The sequence below is a fragment of the Ostrea edulis genome, chromosome 7, assembly GCF_947568905.1.
Source record: "Ostrea edulis chromosome 7, xbOstEdul1.1, whole genome shotgun sequence".
Taxonomy (NCBI): domain Eukaryota; kingdom Metazoa; phylum Mollusca; class Bivalvia; order Ostreida; family Ostreidae; genus Ostrea; species Ostrea edulis.
In genome coordinates this window covers 14479451-14503158 of record NC_079170.1, presented here as the reverse complement: position 1 = coordinate 14503158, position 23708 = coordinate 14479451, and the positions used below count along the sequence as shown (strand labels likewise).

General features: G+C 36.8%; 1 protein-coding gene across 1 annotated transcript; it reads right to left on the bottom strand.

The window, feature by feature from the left end:
* Window positions 1-1357: 1357 nt before the first annotated feature.
* On the bottom strand, window positions 1358-10815 carry LOC125656699 (endothelin-converting enzyme homolog). Its single transcript, XM_048887294.2, has 8 exons — window positions 10647-10815; window positions 10281-10388; window positions 9474-9649; window positions 8851-8913; window positions 6019-6097; window positions 5650-5717; window positions 4757-5489; window positions 1358-1533 (listed from the first exon to the last, which is right to left on the bottom strand). The coding sequence occupies exons 1-8, from the start codon at window positions 10813-10815 to the stop codon at window positions 1358-1360; spliced, it is 1572 nt and encodes a 523-aa protein (XP_048743251.2).
* Window positions 10816-23708: the final 12893 nt, after the last annotated feature.

The following is a 23708-nucleotide window of genomic DNA, read 5'->3' as shown; positions in this document are numbered from 1 at the left end:
GCCAAAAAGATGCCCCTAGTCTCTAATTTATCATGACATGGTGTGAAGCGTGGAAACATTTAACGCTTTGATGATGTTGTTTTTGGAAAGGTTTTACTAAACGTTCTTTGAAAACCATCAGAATCCACGTTCGATTTACACCATTTCTAGCAAAATAAGTCTTAGGTTTCTCCTTTATAGCAGTTGATGTTTTGGTGAGGAGTAAAGATATGGGCTTGGTATATCATTTGCTGGATCCTGCAATTTATCTCTTTTCGTAAGGGTTTTGTAAAGTTTTGGAATTCAGTATACGTTTGGTAACTCATATTCATTCCCTCCATTAATTGGGATATTAAATGTGTTTTAAACTGACACGTGGTTTTGAAGATTAAAGACTCATTGTGGAAAGGGAATCTGGAGTGTAAGTTGGGTTGCCAAATGTGAAATTAGAGGCATGAATTTTGGGAAACAAAACATAAAATTATCTATTCGGATATGCATTGAATAAACAAGTACTCATCAAAAATGAATCTATTTGGTTGTTTGTTGTTATTTGAGGAGTTTATATTGAGACGTGTTCAGCATTTAAAGGTACATGTATTCACCTGAGGATGGATGTTAAAATCCAGAAAGCGTTAGTGATTTAAATATATACAGTGATCCCCCGTTATAACGCCAACATTTGTACCTCGGCAATTTTGGCATTATAACGGGGGTGGCATTATATCGGGGGAGGGGGTATATGTACAGCTGTCATAAGAAATCAATCAAATTTTATCTACTACATCGTGCTTTGAATGCCTGGGTAATCCCAGCGTCCAGTGATCGTAAATGACTCGTAATGGTAGGGGTATTTAATGATTTCCAGTTTTAGTTTTATGTACAACACGCTTAGACTTCGGTGTATCCGCCATACTTGGATTTCAAAAACAATACTGCATATTTGAACTCAGTTGAATATGATTTACATAACTTATTATCTGCTCCAAACTTTGATACCTTGAGAACTAATAGCGGATAATTGCCTAAGCCTGCTCACTGAAATTGTCCTGCCGTTGATTGGCGATAATTAGCGGTGGTGATTATAATGGTAATTGACCAAATAGTACCTGTAAATAGGTTGGCGGATGGTGGTATGCAGGGGATGGCAATATAACGGGTTTTTACATAGCGAGGAAAACGGGACTTTGAACTTTTTGGCGATGTGCGGCATTAAAGCAGGTGATCACTGTATATATATATATATATATATATATATATATATATATATATATATATCTGTATATGTATGTCTGTAATCTTTAATAAGGTAGCAACATTGGTATTTCCTTTAATCATCGATTGCATTAAACAAAAAGTATGAAATTAATATAGTTTTCTACGTTGAACCTTGAGAATGCAAGTATGGAGCTTCCTTAACTAGAGGTCTACCGGTTAGACTTACAGTTCTTTTCTCAAACAGTTGATTCATGAAGCAGTCGCGTTTGTCCTGAAAATGCCTCAAAGAACCATCACTCCAGTAACCATCGACCGCAGACTGAATGTCGAGTGACCCTACAAAGTAGTCATTTCATAGTCGAGAGTCGATATCAGCAAAGTCTTACTTCCTATATGCAGATAATTGTTTGAAATGAATAATCCGATAATTGCTATCTTTATCGCCGTCTGGTCAATTGTGTATGATCTATTCTCCAATTCATTTCTTTGACTGAATACACACGACCACACGAATTATTTATGCATGCACGATGTTTTCAGGAACTCAGTGGATTAATTTCATATAGAGTAAATGGTTTAATCAAATCTATTAAGTGGTTTTGGTCAGATGGGATATAATTCTTTTTTCTGAAACTATCGGTATGAGAATAGTTACACATTCAAGTCATGTATATTTCAGCGTTTCTCTGATACCAAAGATAAAACAAAAGTCTGCCTAAGCCTACATTTCAAAAAGAGGGTCCTTCGTGCAATTTCTCGTATCTAGAACTCATATTCTTAAAGATCGATTACTGCGTCTGTTTTTCCTGCCATACTCAATATAAATTGAACTAAATATCCAAATGTGTTGGTAGTTTCGATGTAATTTACAAATATCTTCTGCACGCGATCTAAATTGGTTATATAGTGTGTATTCACAGGAGCATCAGAATGAGGCCCCGTATTGACGAACAATTAACCTAAGGAATCCAGATCGAGTTTTATAAATGGACACAGAGTGACGATAAAGAATACACAAGCCGTGCTGATTTATCATTATTATCAATTATTCTATTATGATTGATTGATTTATCTACTCATTTATCTGGTTGTATCTATTTACTTTGTTTTTGTTACATTTGCATTTTCGTAGGGAAAATTTGTATCATGAGAGGTGTGTTATATTTGAATTGTAGCATTTAATGAATTTATTCCCTTTGGATTTTTTCCCCCTCTCTCTCTAGCATTTTCGCCTCTTGTCTCCCTAGTGGATTCTTTCAGATGAAATATCAGGCGAATAAAGTACTTTGGATGAATATATGGCATCTTCAACGGCATATATGTAATACTTACTCTTATTGCAGACCTCATCTAAATATTAGTGGAGCGCACTAACGAAGACTCTTCAACATCACGGCGTATATGAAACATCGTTTTCAATTAGACATTTAGAATCATTGCATGAAAGTTGCTCTGTATCCATTAAAACATACATTACGATTCCCAGTTAGATTGAAAGTCAATAGAAAAGGTTACAAAATTTACCGAAAGACCTCGGTTAATAATGAATGGGCAATTCACTGCTGCTGCGAGATACTAGCCATTTAAACAGATTAGCATGTTCGAGAGAGAAAACATTAAATCAGGAAAGTTTTCTTTAAAAAATCAATTCTTAAAAAGTATTTTAAGACAATTAAGTGGCACACAACGAAGAAAGGAAAATGTTTGCAAATTTGTAATATCAATAGAATATTCAAAATGCGACAAACCTATGTTTTATCAGAGGATACGGAGTGTTAAACATTAAATCTATTTTTCATTTCAAACAGAATTCCCAATCAGAGAGACAAAAGGGTGACCAATATTGTTGAATCCAAATATAGTCTGTCACATGTTCGGACGTTTTACATACATGTACATACAATAAAAAAAATGCATAAAGATTTGTGATGTGTGCAAAAAATATTCGCAAGGAAATCTGATACAACACTATATCATCAAATCTAGTCAGTAGACCCTCAACCAGCGTACAAATTCTTGCCCCAATAAAACATTCGTTTGCCTTTCAAACTTTTGGTCCTTCAGTGTATGAAGAGTAAAAAAGTGCCTGCTCCGAGGAACGTTTCTAAATGTGAATACAATTCTACTCAATGCTAATGGTAGTTCTAGTGTCAGAGCAGAGTTAATATCCATTGCATACCACTCTCAGATAATGCATTTATCGATTCAAATGTGCAGGCATTTTCAAATATCATATGCAACAATAGTTGTTATCAGCACTTAATGTTAATTTTAGAATTTTTCAAAGTTCTTATTCTGAAGTCAGTGATCTTTTGTTTCCCTAAAAGATGCAAATTCCGGATGACAACATACCATAAATTGCGTCTGTAACTCTCTCTGATAGAAGTAGACCAACAGTGGACATGAAGGGAAACTCTGGTTTCAGGTTTGTTTTCCAACTTAGGATTCCATACGCCATTCCTTAAAAAACAAGAACATGTGGATTAGTTTCTGGTGGTAAATGTTTCCTCGAATGATGAGGTGCACTTTAGACGATAATCACAGTATCAAATTCAGAGAAAACGATTAAATGTACTAGTAGCCGTCCAAAAATGGCATGATGTGATGGTAGAAAAGTGTGATTTATTCCGAATATCTACCAATTACTCATCATCATATTAGAAATATTTCATTATCACCTGCATATGGTGTTTATATCTTTCAACTGATTCGATACGCAAGAGCTTGTTCTGCTTATGATCAGTTTTTAAATCGAGATAGGCTACTGACAAACAAAATGATGTTAGATGGGATTCAACACTCTCGTTTAAAGTCAATATTTCGCAAATTATATGGTAGGTGTATTGATCTTGTCAATACGGTATAACCTATCATTGGGTCAAATGTTGTCTGACTTCTTTCATACCGATTTTTAGGCCTTTCACGTTCTTGGCACACTGATGTTTACAAGGGATAACTGATTTACCTGATCAAGGTATAGAGCTCACGGCGGATGTGACCGGTCGACAGGGGATGCTTACTCCTCCTAGGCACCTGGTCCCATCCCTGGTATGTCCAGGGGTCCGTGTTTGCCCAACTCTCTACTTTGTATTCCTTATAGGACTTATGAGATTGATCACTGTTCGTTATCTTCACCTTTCATGTATAGCTTTAATATCTTATTATGGTATGATAATTATTGCTCTGCCGTTTGCGCATAAAAGATTATTCCATGATACTTTATACTTTCTATACACATCCTCAGTATTTCATAGGAAAATATAAAGTTATCTGCCCTTTATTTGATAAAACAGTACAATGTTGAAGAGGAAAATTTTTAAATCACATTTAATTTGTTAGACTTTAGTATTATAAATCAAAATAATCGAAATAACATTTACAGTGTGATCTTTAAAAAGCAGCTATTAAAACCATGTCCTCAAAACCTTGAGGTTTCTGTAATAATTTTGTCCGGAATTAATCTTGTAATATTCGTTCATGCATATATGAAATGTGTTGTAGAGCTGTATTGTAACTCTCTATCTATAACAACTACATTAAGAAAAAAGAAATAAATTACCTAGAGTGTTGATTTCTTTATCATACACGATATCTACATCATACCATGGTATATCGGGAACGGTATATACTTCTCCTATTCTGTTCATCAACCGAGAAGCATGTGCCTGATGGGCAAAATTAGCTCTAAATAAATGAAGCACATCGTTATTTGTGGATAGAACGACCGTCCAGGGAATCACTGGTATCGGCGCACTCACTAGATTGAGAGATGACAAAATCCCGGACATTCTGAATTTGGTTTCGTCGCTGTAACCAGGGTAAGAAGAAAAAGACTGGATGCTTTCATCCGTTAGATTTCTAAATAAAGAGGAGAGATAGTCCCGTACGTTTTTGATATCTTGGGAATATGTTCTTGTATACTCCACAAGCACTTCCTCTGGAAGTAGTTTCAGCGTACTATCCAAGCAGTCTACTGACGTGTATTCTTGTGCAGTCTCTGTATCGTACATACTATCCATGAATTGGCGAGTTGATTTTGGCGCAGATGGAAGGATTCCTGTTAAAATGGCGCGAATATAAAGGTACATGACAAGTGTAGATTGTTGGTTCCTGCCAAGCATGCCATTCAGAGATGAAAAATAGCTAGGGTGGTTGAGTTGAACAGGTGTGTCATAAGACAACTGTTGCTGCGGTAGAGCTACGGTCCAGTCAATGTTTGGGAGATTCTTTTGTAGTGCACTGACTGAGTATGATACTTTCTCTTCATTAGAAGACTTTGCAACACGAATAGCCTACAATGCACGAATTAACATGCTGTAACAACACAAATAATTCTATGAAATTTAAATTACCTAAATTCTAAACCAATATTATTTATTTAATAAACAAAAATTAACAAAGGAAAAAGAGATCTAAAAATATTCTGATGAATGTCATGTAGGCCTAGATTACCTGTGATATTTGTCTTTCAAATTCGAAGACTTCTGCAACTTTCAGTCGCAGCTCTCCGTCTATATTATCTGGTAGTTGTAAAAGTATGAATATCTTAATAAGGCAATGCATATATGTATCCTTATATATAATTAAAAGTCAGGATTAGTTGTCACACATAGTACCTTGATATAGCTCAAACAAGTATGTCATACGACTCTAGATCATTTTACCCCGGTGTTATACTTTCACTTTGTATTTTTGCCATACTTGCTTCTTAACTTGCACTCTGAATCTTGCACCAGAATGAGAGAATATGAATTGGAAAACTGAATCCGCATTCCTATCCTGTGATGTATTACAAAACATGATTTTGCGATTCCTACTTACCAAGGTTAGAAACCGGTCTAAGATTACTGTTGAAACGCTGAATCAACGGGACTAATCTATCAAAATACCGCCTGGCAATCTGAAAGTTATTGAACATTTGTATCATTACCATTATATTATTGTACATACACCTGTAGTACTTATTGATTTTAAGTTAGTGTACTTTTCGTTGGCAGTATCTCCCATGTAATTCTAGGATGAAGAATACGAATATAGCTCTGGTTTAATAAAAACGTGTTAACCAAATGAAAAAAAAAATTACTTCTCAAATTTCATTCCCAAAGTACAACTCAATCTTTAAAAATGTGGATCAATAGTCTAACAATTTGTTGTTAAATATATACTTTAACTGTATATCCACTATTAATTCAAATCAATGGAATGCTGTCTTTCCGATGGATGCGAATGATAAGAATTTTCTGACTGCAAAGAACTTATACTTGAGCCATCGAAACTTGGCACATTCGTGTTAAGGCTACTATTCACCATGAACCCCCGCTGTTCCATATATCATGATATTTAGTGGACAATGCAGTAGGAAGCGGTAAATTTGACATAATATCTTACGACTACTTCGGATTATGAAAAAACTATTGTAATTTTCCATCACAATCTCTACAAGGAGTACCCAAGGTCACTGTCAAGGACATCACGGTAATGGTGCTGTGTCACTAAAGACATATGGCGGAAATAGTACTGTTTTACACAGTTTTCCTTTCCTCATCTGATCATCTCAATATGATTTGCGTCTGTTTTACTGTCAACCATTTTTTTAATTTGCGGAATTGCATGAAACAACGCTTATTCATATCTACCCGACCACTTCAGCCGACCGGTCGCGGTAGCTCAGTAGTAGAAAGTTCGCTTTGTGACAGGGAGCTTGTAAGGTCAGGCCCCGCTCATGATATGGCCGTGTCAAACCTAAGACGTAAACATAGGTTGTGATTGTTCCTTCGCTAATTCATGGTTTTTTCGGATAAGACCTTGGAATGGAGGTCCAGTGTCGCGGTCTTCTTCTGTGGCACTTCACCTACAACGCCTCAATGGGAGTGAAAAAAGTCTGGAAAGAACGTGAACCAAGCAAATAATAATCACTTCCGCCGATCTCCTCATAGAACGTACACATTTGGGCATGTTCAACTTGATGTGTCGTCATGGTGACGCTATAAGTGGTGACAATGAAGTTACAATACGTTCAGAAAAGTAATGATTGATTAATTGATTGATTGAATATTGTTTTACGTCCCTGTCGGGAATATTTAGAAAAGTGAGTAGTTTTAAAATTGTTTCATGGTCATGTAAAGTTGTCTTCAACAATATCAACGTAACCAAAAGACCCAGAGTTTGATAGCAGATATATCTACTCATGATGATGCAATGTTTCTTTATGTTTCAACTAATTTCCTTCTTCATACTCTCTCGTATTCCTTCAGAACTCGCCAGAAAGTCTACAGAGGAATTGTAGCTACACCTTTATTGACCATGAATCATTTTAAAGTATGCTAAGGAAATATTTCTAGCAATAAAATGTCCATTAAAACGTGCCAAAAAGGTCATTCCTACTGAATCTGTCAAAAGAACGTCAAACTTCATTTGAAATTGTACCTAACACATTGGGGTAAAATACCAATGCGTTTCTTCGATTAATACTTTCACTAAAATATTCCAAAATATACTCTCTGCACCCCAAAACCATAATCTTATCTACCTTGATTTAAAATCGTGCTGTATACGTTTGAGGTAATATATACATGTACCCTCTCAAGAACATGCAGATTATCTGTGGATGTATCATTGATTACCCACGGGTATCCATGCGGGGACTCACAACCGTGTTCTACTACGATGCTGTGGATGTAGATAAGAGTAGATCATGTGTGACAGATCGAGATCTTGTAGAATATCAAATCTGTTGGATGTCCCAAGTCGAGAGGTCCGATCAGATGCCAAGCTACGTTGTACTTTCAGTAAATAGCAACACGTGCGAATCATGATATACGAAACAGTCAATTCACGTGCATTTACGACAACATGCAAAACAAGGGTGTATGACCTAATGTGATACACGTAGTTCTAATTTTCAAATGCATTGTCTTTCTGACCTCTATGCCATATTCGTGGATTATCGTTCTTGTTCATGGGTGAACATGGGCGATAGGTTTTTGACCTGTACCAGTGTTCTTCAATGACAGGCGGTGAGTACGAAAATAACCACATCATGAAACAATTCATTCTAATCGTCGACACGGAAAGTCAGAAGCTGAGATGATATGACAGGTGGCAGTTAAATCATACGGACTCGTCATCGTGGTTCAGTTTTGGTAAGGGAGGAGGAGAAGCAAGGAATGTCATCTTTATCCAACAAACCAACAATGTATTATTCAACGCCAGTGCCGTGGCTTGATATTGAAAATGGTGGGGTCAGCAAGAAACATTTTGAAATTATTGAATGATCCCTGTCTAAATCGATATCCATGTTCTTGCAATACTGTGACGTCATTGAAGTTTTTTTTAACTTGAACTTTGGGGGCAAAATGGATCAAAGCGGACCGTATTTTTAACGACAAACATTGTTTCAGATGTTCTATACTTTCAGTGAACAGATGAAAAGGTGAAAATAACGAACAGAGATCAATGCAAGGTGAAGATAACGAACAGTGATCAATCTCATAACTCCTACAAGCAATACAAAATAGATAGTTGGGCAAACACGGACCCCTGGACACACCAGAGGTGGGATAACTCCTACAAGGATTAATACAAAATTAAGAAATCCTTCTTCAGAGCCATCTGATTTAGCAACATTAAACTTTACTCTTGTAATATCCTTACCTCGTTGTCTTCAGACGGGAGAAGATACACACTCTGTTGTAAATACAAATCAGGTGGAGAAAGCTGTGAAAAGTGTGTGAAAATATCATGAACGAGTTCATTGATGGTCATATTTATACCAGTTGTACAACATTAAAGCATCCAGTCGGTAGATATTTACCATTGTTTCAGTGGTTGGTGGCATAGAAAAGTATTTTATTCCTATCAACAATTAGGAGAAGTTTTAACGAGTACCCTTATTGTTGGATTTCTCAAATTAGACACCTAATTTTCAGAATCAAGATTTAGTTGGGAGACCACTTGGAATACACATTTAAAATGTTGAAAATATTTACATATATACATGTGCAAGAATTTCTCAAATATCACTTTTTCCAGAAAGTATCATTCTGAGCTTGTAATTAGATATTCGAAAAATAAAATTGTTCAAAAGGTAGATAATTTGTTTATAGTGAAACAGATATTTACAAATACTTATTAAGTTGAACTATTAGAATCAAATGGTTTGCATGGTATAACAGTGGTACATTCAATTATGTTAGATGGTTTTACGGTTGAATTAATCATAAAAAAGTATACATGTATAATGAATTTGAACTATGGTCTCAAACGTTTGTGCAAACCTGAAGGATGCTCCTTTTTGTATCTTTAACAACTTTTCCCGTGATTTCATACTTAAAGAAACCAAAGGCGCCATAATCCGAGAAAAGGGAGTACTGCATCATGGATGGTGTCAAAACTGACGTCATGGAGCGATCAACCCCAAGATTCTCTAGCATACTCTGCACATCTTTGGTTACTTTATGAAAAGTAAAGACAACGAACAGTGATCAATCTCATAAATGCAAGGTGAAGATAACGAACAGTGATCAATCTCATAACTCCTACAAGCAATACAAAATAGATAGTTGGGCAAACACGGACCCCTGGACACACGAGAGGTGGGATCAGGTGCCTAGGAAGAGTAAGCATCCCCTGTTGACCGGTCACACCCGCCGTGAGCCCCATATCCTGATCAGGTAAACGGAGTTATCCGTAGTCAAATCAGTTTGCCAAGAACGGCTTATTAAGAGCAGGGTTAACATGGATCTCTGGACACACCAGAGGTAGGATCAGCTGCCTAGGAAGAATAAGCAGCTCTCTATCTTGATCAGGTAAGAAATGTAACAATCTGAATTATTGAAACTGTAAAAATGCCCATACATCGAGGAAAAACCGCGATTACAGTTTTCTTTTTCGTCAACATCATACATTGAAAAAAAATACTTACACAAAGTTTACCAATTTGAAATACTATTACCATCTACAGATAATTACATACAATAGAATACATGTTGCACGATAATGTATTGCGTCTCAATATATTAAATTACATATATTTATGAAAAGGAAATTGAGAAGAGCATAGTCCATTGGGATGTTGTACATACTTAGACTGCTGTCCGGTCTGGTATTTGAGTCCAGACAACTCTGGAAATGAAGTTTGATGGCCTTCATATAATCGGAATCACTTGAAATTACTGTTTCACTTAGCATATCTGAAAAACAAATAATTTAAATGAAATAAATTACGCAGCAAGTACCCACTATGTGGAAAACGAAGTACATGTAGTATATATACTACACCCCTCCCGTTCCTTTGGAATCATTGAAATAATCCTTAAACAAATATGGCGGATACTGACATTTTACTTCCCATTGGTAAAAATAAGACGTGCACCAGTGTTGGAATTAAAAAAGAAACAGAAGAAACGATTTTTAAAAATCCTTGAAAGAATGTAAGCCATTGTATTTACCTTTCAGTCTTTGTTTCAGGTTTAACTTGACGTCACTCATCACAGAATTCCTATCAGTTTCTATGACATTCATTTCGAGTAAGAGTCTCCTGCTTGAGATCCATGCCCCACAAGAGTAGCTGTAAAAATCAGAACATGGATCCACCGACGTATTCATTCGTCCCAACATTTCGTACGCTAGTGAACTACAGAATGAACTGTCACAGAGCATTGGGTCCGTCGAAGGTGGCGATGTTGTAATTGGTGATTGGGTTGTCCGTGTCGTCGTTACTGTTGTTGTCGACTTTGTTGTTGTCTGTGTGGTGGTAGGTAAAGGTTTTGCTGTTGTCGTTGTTGTTGGCGTCCTCGTCGTCCTCGTAGTACTAGTTGCTATCGTTGATGGTGGAGATGGTGTTGTTGATGATGTTTTTGTTGTCGTTGGTGACTCCGTGATGACCTTAGTTACAGTTTTTGTTGATGTTGTTGGCTGTGGAACAGTTGGTTTTGGTGTTGGATTGGTAGTTTTTAATGTAGTGGTGGTCGCCATGTTTGTTACCTCAGAATTTGGTTTTGGTTGTTGGAATTTAGTTGATATTGCACTACTAGTTGTTGTTGTAGGATATAGAGGGGGGTCGTTGCCTGTTAATGGAGCCATATTCTCCTTAAACATAAAAAAGGACATAGATAAGTCATGATACACGTAAAGGTTTACAAAGACTCAGCCTGCTGCCTCATCCTTATCAAGTTTATCACACAAAAAAGACGCTGTTTGAATGAAACAATAAGCGAGTGTTAGTACCCAGAAAAGGTGTTCTATTCGATAATATTCTGTCGAACCATTTCACGCTTAGATTCATTATTATTGCTTTGCATTTCGTGTGATACATACATCTTTATAAAGCTTAAGATTAAAAGATATGTCTATAAATATTATGAAAACCTACACAGCACACTGAAGTGCATGGAAGTTTGTGTTATCATTTCCCCCATGAGCTAGATACCACCAATCTGCAACATTCAAGCGGAAATTCAGTTCGCTATAAAATTGTTTCTATATTATATCTTTTGAAACAATATAGACAAAAACGTCTAACATTTATGACGTTTCTTTGAGATGCGTGCTAAACTGTCGTCGAAAAATCACCGCTGTTTATATGTATAGTTGTAGGTGTAACATTATCTGGGACGCAATTTTATCAAACGAGACCGTAACACTGTTCAATGAACCACATCGTAAACAGAGAAGCTATATACAGCTATGTCATCAATAAGGGAACGTAGCTGAACCCAACACATAGAGAAAAAAATACATTACTTTTACATTAGTGATGTGAGAAAAAACTAAACAAAATGTAAATAAACAAAATAAAACACAGCATAATTATAATGAACCGAATGATGGTGAAATTAACGCAGTCTGTTAAGGAACACAGCAGAATCCACGGTGTGAAGAAGAACGAATGCATTCTAATTATCCGCGTGGTGGTTAAAGGAACACAGCATTATCAACCGCATGATGGATAAAAGAATATAGCTTAATCAACGATATGATCAATAAATAAATGTAGCTTAATGAACAACGTGATGGATAAATGAATGTAACTTAATCAACAACATGCCAGATAAATTAATGTAGCTTTATCACCAAGATGGTTGAGAAAAGAGCACATCTTATTGAACCTTGTGTTGGAGATAGAAATGCAGCTTAATATATTGGGGGTGGGTGTAGTTTAATCTAACTTGTGAAGGAGTAAGGAACATTGTGATGAACAAATTAAAATAATGTAGCTTAACGAATCCTGCAGTGGAGAAATGAATACGGCAAAATCAACAGTGTCATTGGGAAATGGATATTGCTTATCAACCCTGTATGGGGGAAAGGGACATTGCTTATCAACCCTGTATGGGGGAAAGGGACATTGCTTATCAACCCTGTAATGGGGAAAGGGACATTGCTTATCAACCCTGTATGGGAGAAAGGGACATTGCTTGTCAACCCTGTATGGGAGAAAGGGATATTGCTTGTCAACCCTGTGTGGGAGAAAGTTACAGTGCTTATCAACCCTGTATGGGGGAAAGGGACATTGCTTATCAACCCTGTATAGGGGAAAGGGACATTGCTTGTCAACCCTGTATGGGAGAAAGGGATATTGCTTGTCAACCCTATGTGGGAGAAAGGGACATTGCTTATCAACCCTGTATGGGGGAAAGGGACATTGCTTATCAACCCTGTATGGGGGAAAGGGACATTGCTTGTCAACCCTGTAGGGGGGAAAGGGACATTGCTTGTCAACTCTGTGTGGGAGAAAGTGATATTACTTATCAACCCTGTGTGGGAGAAAGGGATATTGCTTATCAACCCTGTGTGGGAGAAAGGGGTATTGCTTATCAACCCTGTGTGGCAGAAAGAAATATTGCTTGTCAACCCTGTGAGACAGAAAGGAATATTGCTTGTCAACCCTGTGTGGGAGAAAGTGATATTACTTATCAACCCTGTGTGGGAGAAAGGGATATTGCTTATCAACCCTGTGTGGGAGAAAGGGGTATTGCTTATCAACCCTGTGTGGCAGAAAGAAATATTGCTTGTCAACCCTGTGAGACAGAAAGGAATATTGCTTGTCAACCCTGTGTGGGAGAAAGGGATATTACTTATCAACCCTGTGTGGGAGAAAGGGATATTGCTTATCAACCCTGTGTGGGAGAAAGGGATATTGCTTATCAACCCTGTGTGGCAGGAAGGAATATTGCTTGTCAACCCTGTGAGATAGAAAGGAATATTGCTTGTCAACCCTGTGTGGGAGAAAGGGATATTGCTTATCAACCCTGTATGGGAGAAAGAAATATTGTTTGTCAACCCTGTGTTGGAGAAAGGAATATTGCTTGTCATCCCTGTGTGGGAGAAAGGGATATTGCTTGTCAACCCTGTGTGGGAGAAAGGGATATTGCTTTTCAACCCTGTGCTGTAGAAAAGAATATTGCTTGGCATCCCTGTGTGGGAGAAAGGAATATTGCTTGTCATCCCTGTGTGGGAGAAAGGAATATTGCTTGTCAACCCTGTGTGAGAGAAAGGAATATTGCTTGTCAACCCTGTGCTGTAGAAAGGAATATTGCTTGTCATCCCTGTGTTGTAGAAAGGAATATTGCTTGTCATCCCTATGCTGTAGAAAGGAATATTGCTTGTCAACCCTGTGTGGGAGAAAGGGATATTGCTTGTCAACCCTGTGTGGGAGAAAGTAATATTGCTTGTCAACCCTGTGTGGGAGAAAGGAACGGAGCTTAATGAACCGTGCACGGAAAAGGGAAACACAACTTGATGGCTTTTCACATGGAGAAAAACCTGCAGGGTAATGAAAAAAAAATTGACGAAAGAAAGAAATGCAGCTTCATCTACTAAGTGAAAGAGAAAGTAACGCTCATTAATGAATCGTGTGGGGGAGAAAGGCACACAGTTTATAATCAGCCCCGAGTTTCCAACGATGATGCTGAACACGCTGAGAAAACAATTTATTTTCATTTCCTCCTAGCTCTTTGAATCCACACCATTCACAATATGATTGATGTTACATTATGATTGATTAAATCAATGAATTTTGATATACTTACTTTTTTCATTTCATTGATATTGTTGTCCAATGTTTTGAGAGACGTTACTAAAATCCCAACAATAACGATAAGCGCTAATAGAGCAATGGCGACATATACCGCCATGCCATAAGCAAATTTCTGGAATATGGAACTTTTCTTGCTGCCATCACTTGATTTATGAGATTCATCATCGTTGAGTTGCTGCCATTTGTGCAGGCGAGTCCTGGCAGAGACAGGAAAGTAGCTGAATCGTTCTTCTGTTGTGCTCGGTGTTCCGAGATCAAGATGAAGGTCATGGTTGGGCGAATAAGCAAATTCTGTAGTTTCAGGTAGAAAGGAAAACTCGCGAGTACTTTGGATGGAGGACGGTGTTGCGAGTGCCGACTCCGCCTGGGCGTAAGGGGAGTGTACAGAGGTTGTCCGTAGAAGGGACAATATCTCCTTTGGTGGTTTTCTCGGCAACGTTCGCAAAGCAACCAGTCGGATATCACTGAAATAACCATGGAATTCCTCATTGGAGTAATTCCTTATATCGCCCGTCCACCAAGACATGGTTATGAAAATTAAACGCTACGCGTCCATGTTCAGCAAGTTTTGATTTGTGGTCAGCACTAAGGGTCTTGAATAACGAGAGCATAAGAAAGTGTGACCCCACAAAGAGATTAGTGTTAGAAGTAGTAAATTAAAATCGCGGATTAGAGGAATGAGATTTAAAATTAACAATGAAATTAAAGTTCCACATGGTGGCATAAATTTCATTTGTGATATTAACAGGTTTATATACAACTTTCACCGTCATTAATTATCATTAAATTGGGATGCAAGTTGTTTCACTCAAAATAGGAAAATGGTTCAGCGGATAGAGCTGAATGGGAAATTTCATTGAATGAACATGTTGATTTATTTTAAGATTGCATTTATTCTTACGGCGTGACGATTATCTACATAATTCTTGGGAGTTCGGCCCCTTGCTTAGATTCCACATAACGACTCTGTCATATTATACCATATGTGATATTCTCTGTTGCCTATATGTACGTTGCTTGTTCAGCTATATCGACTTATAAATAATCTTAATCTCTTTCAAACTAAATCTCTTCATTGAGATCACAAAGTGGCATTATGGATGGTTCAATCTAGAAAATTATATTAATTTCCACTGAATATAGTTTCATTTAATCAATAACCAAAGAAAACGTACAAGTTTTTGAAGATGTCAGACATACATAAACAGATGTATATATCAACATCAGAAAATCGCACATTTTCATTAAATGACATAATAAAAATACATAAAAACTGTTTAAAAATGACAAATTTTCAACAGTTTCAAAACAAAAACCTCTACTGTATAAATTCAGGTGTACATATACATGTGTGAATTAATTGTGGATTCAACAAGGAAATCATTGTATCAATAACAAACAATAGAGAAAATACCAGCATAGCAGTTACTGTCCTCAGGGGCGGATCCAGGAATTGCGGTTAGAGGGGGCGCAAGTTTATGAGACAGACGGCCTGGGTCCTTCTTGAGGCCCCCAGTGGGTCCAGAGTGAAGCCCTGATGGGGGCCCAGGGACGAAGTCCCTGGAGCCTCCTGGATATTACAGATTGTATAGGGCTTGAAATTTGATGTTGCATGTGTGGATCGACAACATTACGATTTGTTCAAACTTCAATCATCTAATTCCAAGCTGAGACGAATAGGGTAGGGGGGAAATCATTATTACTCTCGCGAATCCGTCTGTATTATACACTATAATAATGCATAGCTCGATTTTAATTTCCTTCCGTCGAGGGCTGATACAAATATTAATATTCTGTGATAAACATTTCTACCGAGAGAATTTCTTTACGACCAGACGGAAAGCGTTTTCATAGAAACCTTCACCTATACAGAGGCAGGCAATGGACGCTTCTAAAGATTTTGATTTCAATCGCCCCATACCACGTTTTGTTTTATTGAAAAATCTCAATTTTCTAGTCTGATGTACTAGTCCCAGTATTGTTGGTAAAATACAAATGATGTAATCTTGTATTAGTGCATAAAGTAGCGGTAGTCAACTCTTTTTTATCATTTGCCTGATTGGGCATTTTTATTCGTTGCATTATGGGTAAGTTTCATATACTAGGCAGCTGGTGTTTTATTCATGTTTACTTGTTGTTATTTATTCTCAATAAATAACCTATTTTTATCTTTATAAAATGAGTTGGTTTTTAATGCGAATATATCGATTTAAAATGGTTAAAAAGAAACTGTTCATTCGAATAGCTGTCAGAAAGGCATCCAAGTCCGAGTTTCTACTGCTAAGCATAGCCTGGTACCCGATACCTTCCGGTGTCGTTCGTTGAACATCGGAGGGCCTCGGATACCAGGCGACTGCTAACCAATATACATGTATAGAATACATAGATCTAGAGAAAGTCACTATACGTGGATACACACTTCCACCCCCAACCGGGGCTGACCTACAGAACCAAATATACTAAAGAGTGTGCACAGCTAGCGCGTTAGACCGCTCCACCATCTAGTAGAAATGTCTGACCAGCGAGTTAGACCGTTTGACCATCTAGTAGAAATGGCTGACCAGCGCGTTAGATCACTCGACCATCTGGTAGCAATGTCTGACCAGCGAGTTAGACCGCTCCACCATCTAGTAGAAGCGTTAGATTGTTCGACCATCCAGTAGCAATGTGTGACCAGCGCGTTAGATTGCTCGACCATCCAGGCAAGTAGACAAAATTGACTTCGATCTCGCTACACTATCATACACGGTCATTTACATGTAGAATGGAAACTGGATACTTTGAAGAGAATCATTCAGGATACACACTGCATTTGACATATTTTGATGCAATGCATTAAATCAACCTCTAAAATTCTAAGGTTGCTCCACACTCATGTAACGTTGTACATTTTGCATGATCTTTATTTCCTTAAACTTTGTGCATGTTAGTAATATATATTTTGGTGCAATTATATTCACTGGGTATAATAAAAGATTTGGTAAATCTTTTGTAACTGGACGAATTGATATCATAAATGTTGTCGAGGACCAGTAGCGGATTTAAGGGGTGTAGCCGGCGCCACCACCACCCTAAAATTTTCAAAATTAAGGTAAATAGTAGTCATTTGTTTAGAAAAATGTGAACGATAAAAGAAGCAATAATTTCTTCCACTCTCGGAGAAATAAATGACAAAATCTTTTGATTTAAATTGCAACATCAAAACTCAAAACTCAAAACACCAAATTATCTCGATTTTATCCCTTTTACATCAATTCTATATATACATGATTAGCAATTCATATATATGTACTTGTTTCCCCAGCATGTTGCATCCGCATGCAGTTTGCAGTCTATGTAACCTGTAGTTAATGTTGTAAACTTTCTTTCTTTTTTGAATTTCCTTCTTTATAAACTGTCTTACTGTTATGCCCTCTGGGCCCAAAATTGGAATAAACTTATCTATACTGTTCTGATTCGTGTTGTTTATATATAGACATTAAATATTTACAATAATGTAGTATATATTTGTAGTTCTGCAGAGCAAGAATGACGCAATTTCTAAACCTCGTCCATCAGACACATAATACGGAGAAACATTAATACCACAATCGATATTTACACTTTCACGTGTCACATACTATATATACGTACTTGATTTACGCACAAAGACTCGACGTAATCAGGAATTAGTACTAATCGCCCTTGCTTTGACATCACAAGAACTGAAAGACGATTCTCACGAAGTTGTCATTGACTCTGATGGTAAACATTTCAAATGCAATCAAATGTAAACACAATGCGGCGGCGCATCCTTTGAAATGAATGCCGGTCGTGTAACCTGGGGGAGCGTTGAGCGGTGTTTGATGTCACGTTCATCACAGCTTATAGATATCTCTGAAGTCTCCATATCGAATGTGTTCCGATACCATTACAGTCAAACCCTGTTCTCTCTCTCTCTCTCTCTCTCTCTCTCTCTCTCTCTCTCTCTCTCTCTCTCTCCATTTTTTATCTTCAGCTTCGTGCATTTACATTTCCAATCCACGAGCTCTGTCTCCGCGCGCTGAGCGAGATTTAAGTATCACCGAGACGCTTCCTAATCTCAGCTACTGATTATCTCCCTTTATGGAATATTTTAAGGAGGAATAACACAGCAGAGAAATCTGATTTGAAAGCGGAGGATATGTACAGTCATCAATGATCAAAAATTGAAGAGTTCATTTACCCTCAAAATGCAGTTATAGTAGAAAATAATCTGAAAATTAAAAAAATACAATCCCTGTCAGTCTTCAACGCACGAGCTGTACATCAGAAGTCAACCCACGAGCTGTACATCAGAAGTCAACGCACGAGCTGTACATCAAAAGTCAACCCACGAGCTGCACATCAGAAGTCAACGCACGAACTGCACATCAGAAGTCAACGCACGAGCTGCACATCAGAAGCAACGCACGAGCTGCACATCAGAAGTCAACGCACGAGCTGCACATCAGAAGTCAACGCACGAGCTGCACATCAGACGTCGACACGTTAACCTACGGAGCTACCCAGCGAGCGAGGAGATTAGAGAAGGATGATAATTCGTACCCTCAAGTAGGACCCGTGGTCTTGTGTTTATTTATTACTATTATTATCAATCTGGTCGAGTGATTTTTGTAATGTTTCATTGCTTACAGATGAATACATTTTATTATTATATAGAACATAAAAATTTCCTTTAGTGGGACCATATCGATAGAGGGGCATTGTTCCCAGCCTGCTGATTAATGGTTCTACAAAGGTTATCTGTGGTCACCATTATAATTTAATGATTATATAATGGTTACCACTGGTTACCCATTGAAGTAACGATCATATAAGAGTTACTTATGGTCACCCATTAATGTAACGGTCATGTAAGGGTTACCTCTGGTCACCCATTAATGTAACGGTCATATAAGGGTTACTTCTGATCACTCATTGATGTAATGGTCAAATAAAGGTTGCCTATTAATGTAATGATCATATAAGAGTTACCTAAATGGTCACCCATTGATGTAATGGTCAAATAAAGGGTTCCTTCTGGTCACCCATTAATGTAACGGTCATGTAAGGGTTACTTCTGGTCACCCATTAATGTAGGGTTACTTCTGGTCACTCATTGATGTAACGGTTATAAAAGGGTTCCCTCTGGTTGCCTATTAATGTAATGATCATATAAGAGTTACCTTTGGTCACCCATTGATGTAATGGTCAAATAAAGGGTTCCTTCTAGTCACCGTAGATATGATAATCATAATTATAAGAGTAAACGTTGATAGCCCATGTAAGCAGTGGTTATAAGAAGGTTACCTTTGGCCACCAATAGTAGCATACACGACAGCGACTACATGCTTCCTCGGAATATTTAAAATTTATAGAAACATGGTCATATCTAGTGATCAGTCATCCAAAAAATACTATGTTAAACACCATTCTGATTCCACGCACAAGTACTCTGAAGTTGAAATTAAAAATATGCTGGAGTTCCTCATTGACAATATTTTCGTAGTCTTTGACGATCAGGTCTTCCAATAGTCTGTTGGAATTCCCATTGGCACGAAATGTGATCCTTTGTTAGTTGACCTGTTTTTATATTCCTATGAAGCAGAATTTATTCAAAAACTTCTACGTGAGAAGAAAAAAATATCTTGCATTGACCCTCAACTCAATATAGATATATCGACGACGTTTTATCTACTAACAATGATAATTTTCATTCATCGATTCGATATGCCCCAGTTAACTCGAACCAAAAGTTCAAAATCTGCTTCAGACTTAGATATCTTATTGAACCTAGATGTTAACGGCAAACTAAAATCCCAACTGTATGACAAACGGGATAACTTCAGCTTCTCCATCGTCAACTTTCGATATTCATGTAGCATTTTTCCATTATCACCTGCATATATATGGTATTTATGTCTCAACTGATTCGATAGATATTTTACTATACCGGTAGTATCTCTAAGTTCAAAATATTTTGAAACTGCACAGTTTAAAATTATCTGCAATGGACGAATGGAGAATTGGGGTTTATAGTTTAAATTGGACCAAAGATGACTAGAACACGATTTCAAAACATGTATCTTTCAATGAAATTTATAGTGTGAAAATAAATTAGATCATGACAGAATGTTGAGATCAATCAGGGGATACCTTGTATCAGGTAATACAACCTATCGTTGTGTTAAATACAGTCTGACGTGTTTCTTACCGCGATTGTAAGGCCGTTCTTCACACACTGATGTGTGGCTACAGATTACTCCGTTTACCTGATCAGGATATGGGGCTCACGGCGGGTGTGACCGGGCAACAGGGGATACTCCTCCTAGGCACCTGATCCCAACTCTGGTGTGTCCAGGGGTCCGTGTTTACCCAACTTTTAACTTTGAATTCTTTGTGGGAGTTATTAGCTAGATCCATCACTGATCGTTACCGACACCTCTTCACGATCTGGTCAAATCTTTTTTAGCAATATTCTCAAATAGGAAGTAAAGCAATAAGCGAAAATATAAATAAATAAAAATACAGACCCCCCCTAAATTTTTTTAATAATAATAAAAACCAAAAGAATTAACAAACGAAAAACCTTTGTCGTTTATTCAACAGACACATGTCAACCTTATTTCCCATGCTTTCTATAACCACAATATATATAGTTGTTCCATAAAAATGCTTGAATTGGATATGTATTTATATACAGATGACTCTCAATAAATGGAAGTTCAAGAGACCTTGATAAAACTTTGAGAGATCAAGGACTTCGAGAGATCGAAGTTTGCACCACCAAGAGTCATTTTAATGTTCAAAGGCAACACGATTTCCAATGTCTTATGACGTTGTTAAATGTACAAAGATAAGAAATATTGGATCCTCTTTCCATTTGCTGAAGCACATTAGCTTATTTATAATCAAACGCATTACCTGAATTATTTAAACTACGGTAAATATTTGATATATTGATATACAACATTGATGACACTGACAATTTAGAAGAAAATAATGATCTTATATCAGTGATATAATATTAGATTATGTAAATCAGATTTAGTGAAAGGATGTGCAGATATAACAATTTAAAAGAAATTACCTCAATATAATTAGTTTGTTTTTAATGTAATTTTCTTTTTATCAATTTAATTCAAGGAGCTCGTCATTTTCTCAATTAGCGTTTAAAGAAAACAGTTTTATCATTTTAAGAGTCTAACAGGACTAAATACAAAATTCATTTGATATCTTGGAATTTTGTACCTTGTAACAACGTTGACTACATTACATTTCTACCACCCTGTTACATCAGTATTACACACTGCCCTGAGTTTTATGATATTGATCAACATGTTAACTACTATCAATTTTCAGTACTGATAAATTCGTCAATTCAGAGAAAGTGTATTAAACAGGTAAAAAACATAAGGGGGAAAGGGGGGGGGGGGGTCTGTGTGATATTGAGAGAACATACTCGAGTACATAGGTAATCATTATCATGAAGGTAATTTTGATTTGTTTGTTAGGGAGCGCAACTAGGGAAGTGTGCTCGTAAATTAAGCCGGGAGATTTGGAGACCTCCCGTATAGGTTGAGGGGACGAAGATTTAACAGCCTCTGTATTTTGTATTTTCTTTCGTGTTTGTTCATTATTCTGTTGACGGATTACTATGGCCGAGATTTGAACCTGGACCCCTAAATCTCTAGTCAGGTGCTCTACCACCGATCGAACCTGTTAGACCGCCACACAGGTACCTCCACCTACCCCCGGAGCCAGTAAATCATATGAACATGTATTTATCTGCATCACTGCCACTATAGACTCATCTTTGCAAGCCAAAGGAGTGGACCGAAAACTCTTGGGTTGTGAAGATGCCACTAGATCATGCTTTTCACTGCTATCCCTATTAGGTTTGCTTGCATTTCATCAGATGGTTCAATCAATATTATCTGATAACATGTACATATTAGATATGGGGGTGGGGTGGGGGTGGAGGTGGGGGTGCGGTTTGAACTTCAACCTTTCCCTTACAGTACATTTGCCGGTTGTTAAAGAAAACTATTCCGGTGATATATTACACATATTGCGGGGCTTCGCCCTATTAATGTATTATTACAGTCTTTAGATCATGGAAATTTCTTTTAAGTTAATAAACTAGAAACACCAAAATTTCATATCAAGTGCAACATTGGTTAACAGACATATACACTTGAATACATCAGTGGAATGAAATTGCATTTGTATTATTAATACGCTGATTGAAAAGTTAGCAAAGTTAATATACATTGTATATTATATTTCAAGTTTTGAACATCAAAGAAAATTTACAAGTCCCTTATTTTATTTTTAGGAATTTTATATTTCAACCTATTACAATCAAACTATTCAAGTACAAAATACGTATCGACCCATGCATCCGTATTTTTTTTTTTTTTTATACGTAAGTGCTGTTTAAATTTTGCCCTGACCCATACATGTACAAATAAAGCGAATTTAAGTGGCTTGAATTCATGTGATTTATTGTGCATGAAAACGTGATTGAATATAAAAAATAATCACACACCACCCCCCCCCCACCCCCGAATCTCTAATCGGATACTAGATACAAATTGTGAACTACATTGATGTATCTACCCACCGGCGGCCAAATTACCTGTCAGACTGCCATGCACACACCCCACCTTGAAGACATGTATTTTTACCGGTTAGTTGCAAGAGCTGGTATGGTATACGGCACCAAAATGAACCAGGAAGGGAGAAAATGCAATGGATCACTGTCAATCAACTGAGTGTCTGCTGATTTCGAACATTTTTCTTTTCAACGCATTTCCCCCCTAGTTTATTATTTATTTTTTAGTTAATTCCATCAGCAATGAGATTTTAAATATTTATACGATTAATTTACTACCATTATTGATTTTAATTATATTCAAGTTATTTTCAAAATTCTTATACTATTTATCCGGCTGTCTATTTGAAACAGCTTACACTTTTCGTAATATTAGCAACAAACATTACTAATATTGGCTTGAATATTTTAGTGATGATTTTTATATACATCTACTCTTGCTTGTAGTATTTTATTTCTTCCTCTTCGTCTTATGCTTTCGTATCTGTATATTCTTGCACGAAATGTTTTGTTTTTATTTTGTATTCTTTTGTTAATCTGTGATACATGTATATGTGTACAAGCATGCTATGTGTCTTTGTCTTTGATTTACATGTATGTGATAGTCGGTTAAAAAGCTCTACAGAGCTTGTGTTTGATTGTTGAATGTATATAGTAAATTTACTTTATTTTTTCGGCGAACTGTTCAAGAAAGTGATGGTATTCAAATCTTAGAACATGGAGCATATACAAATAACTCATTTTACGATTAGTACCTGTATATCAATTTTTTTTTTGTTTTTGTTTTTTTTTTTAAAGATTTATTTGTTTGAGTAAGTTATTACGTTTATGGGTTTTTTTTCTTCTTTTCTTTAA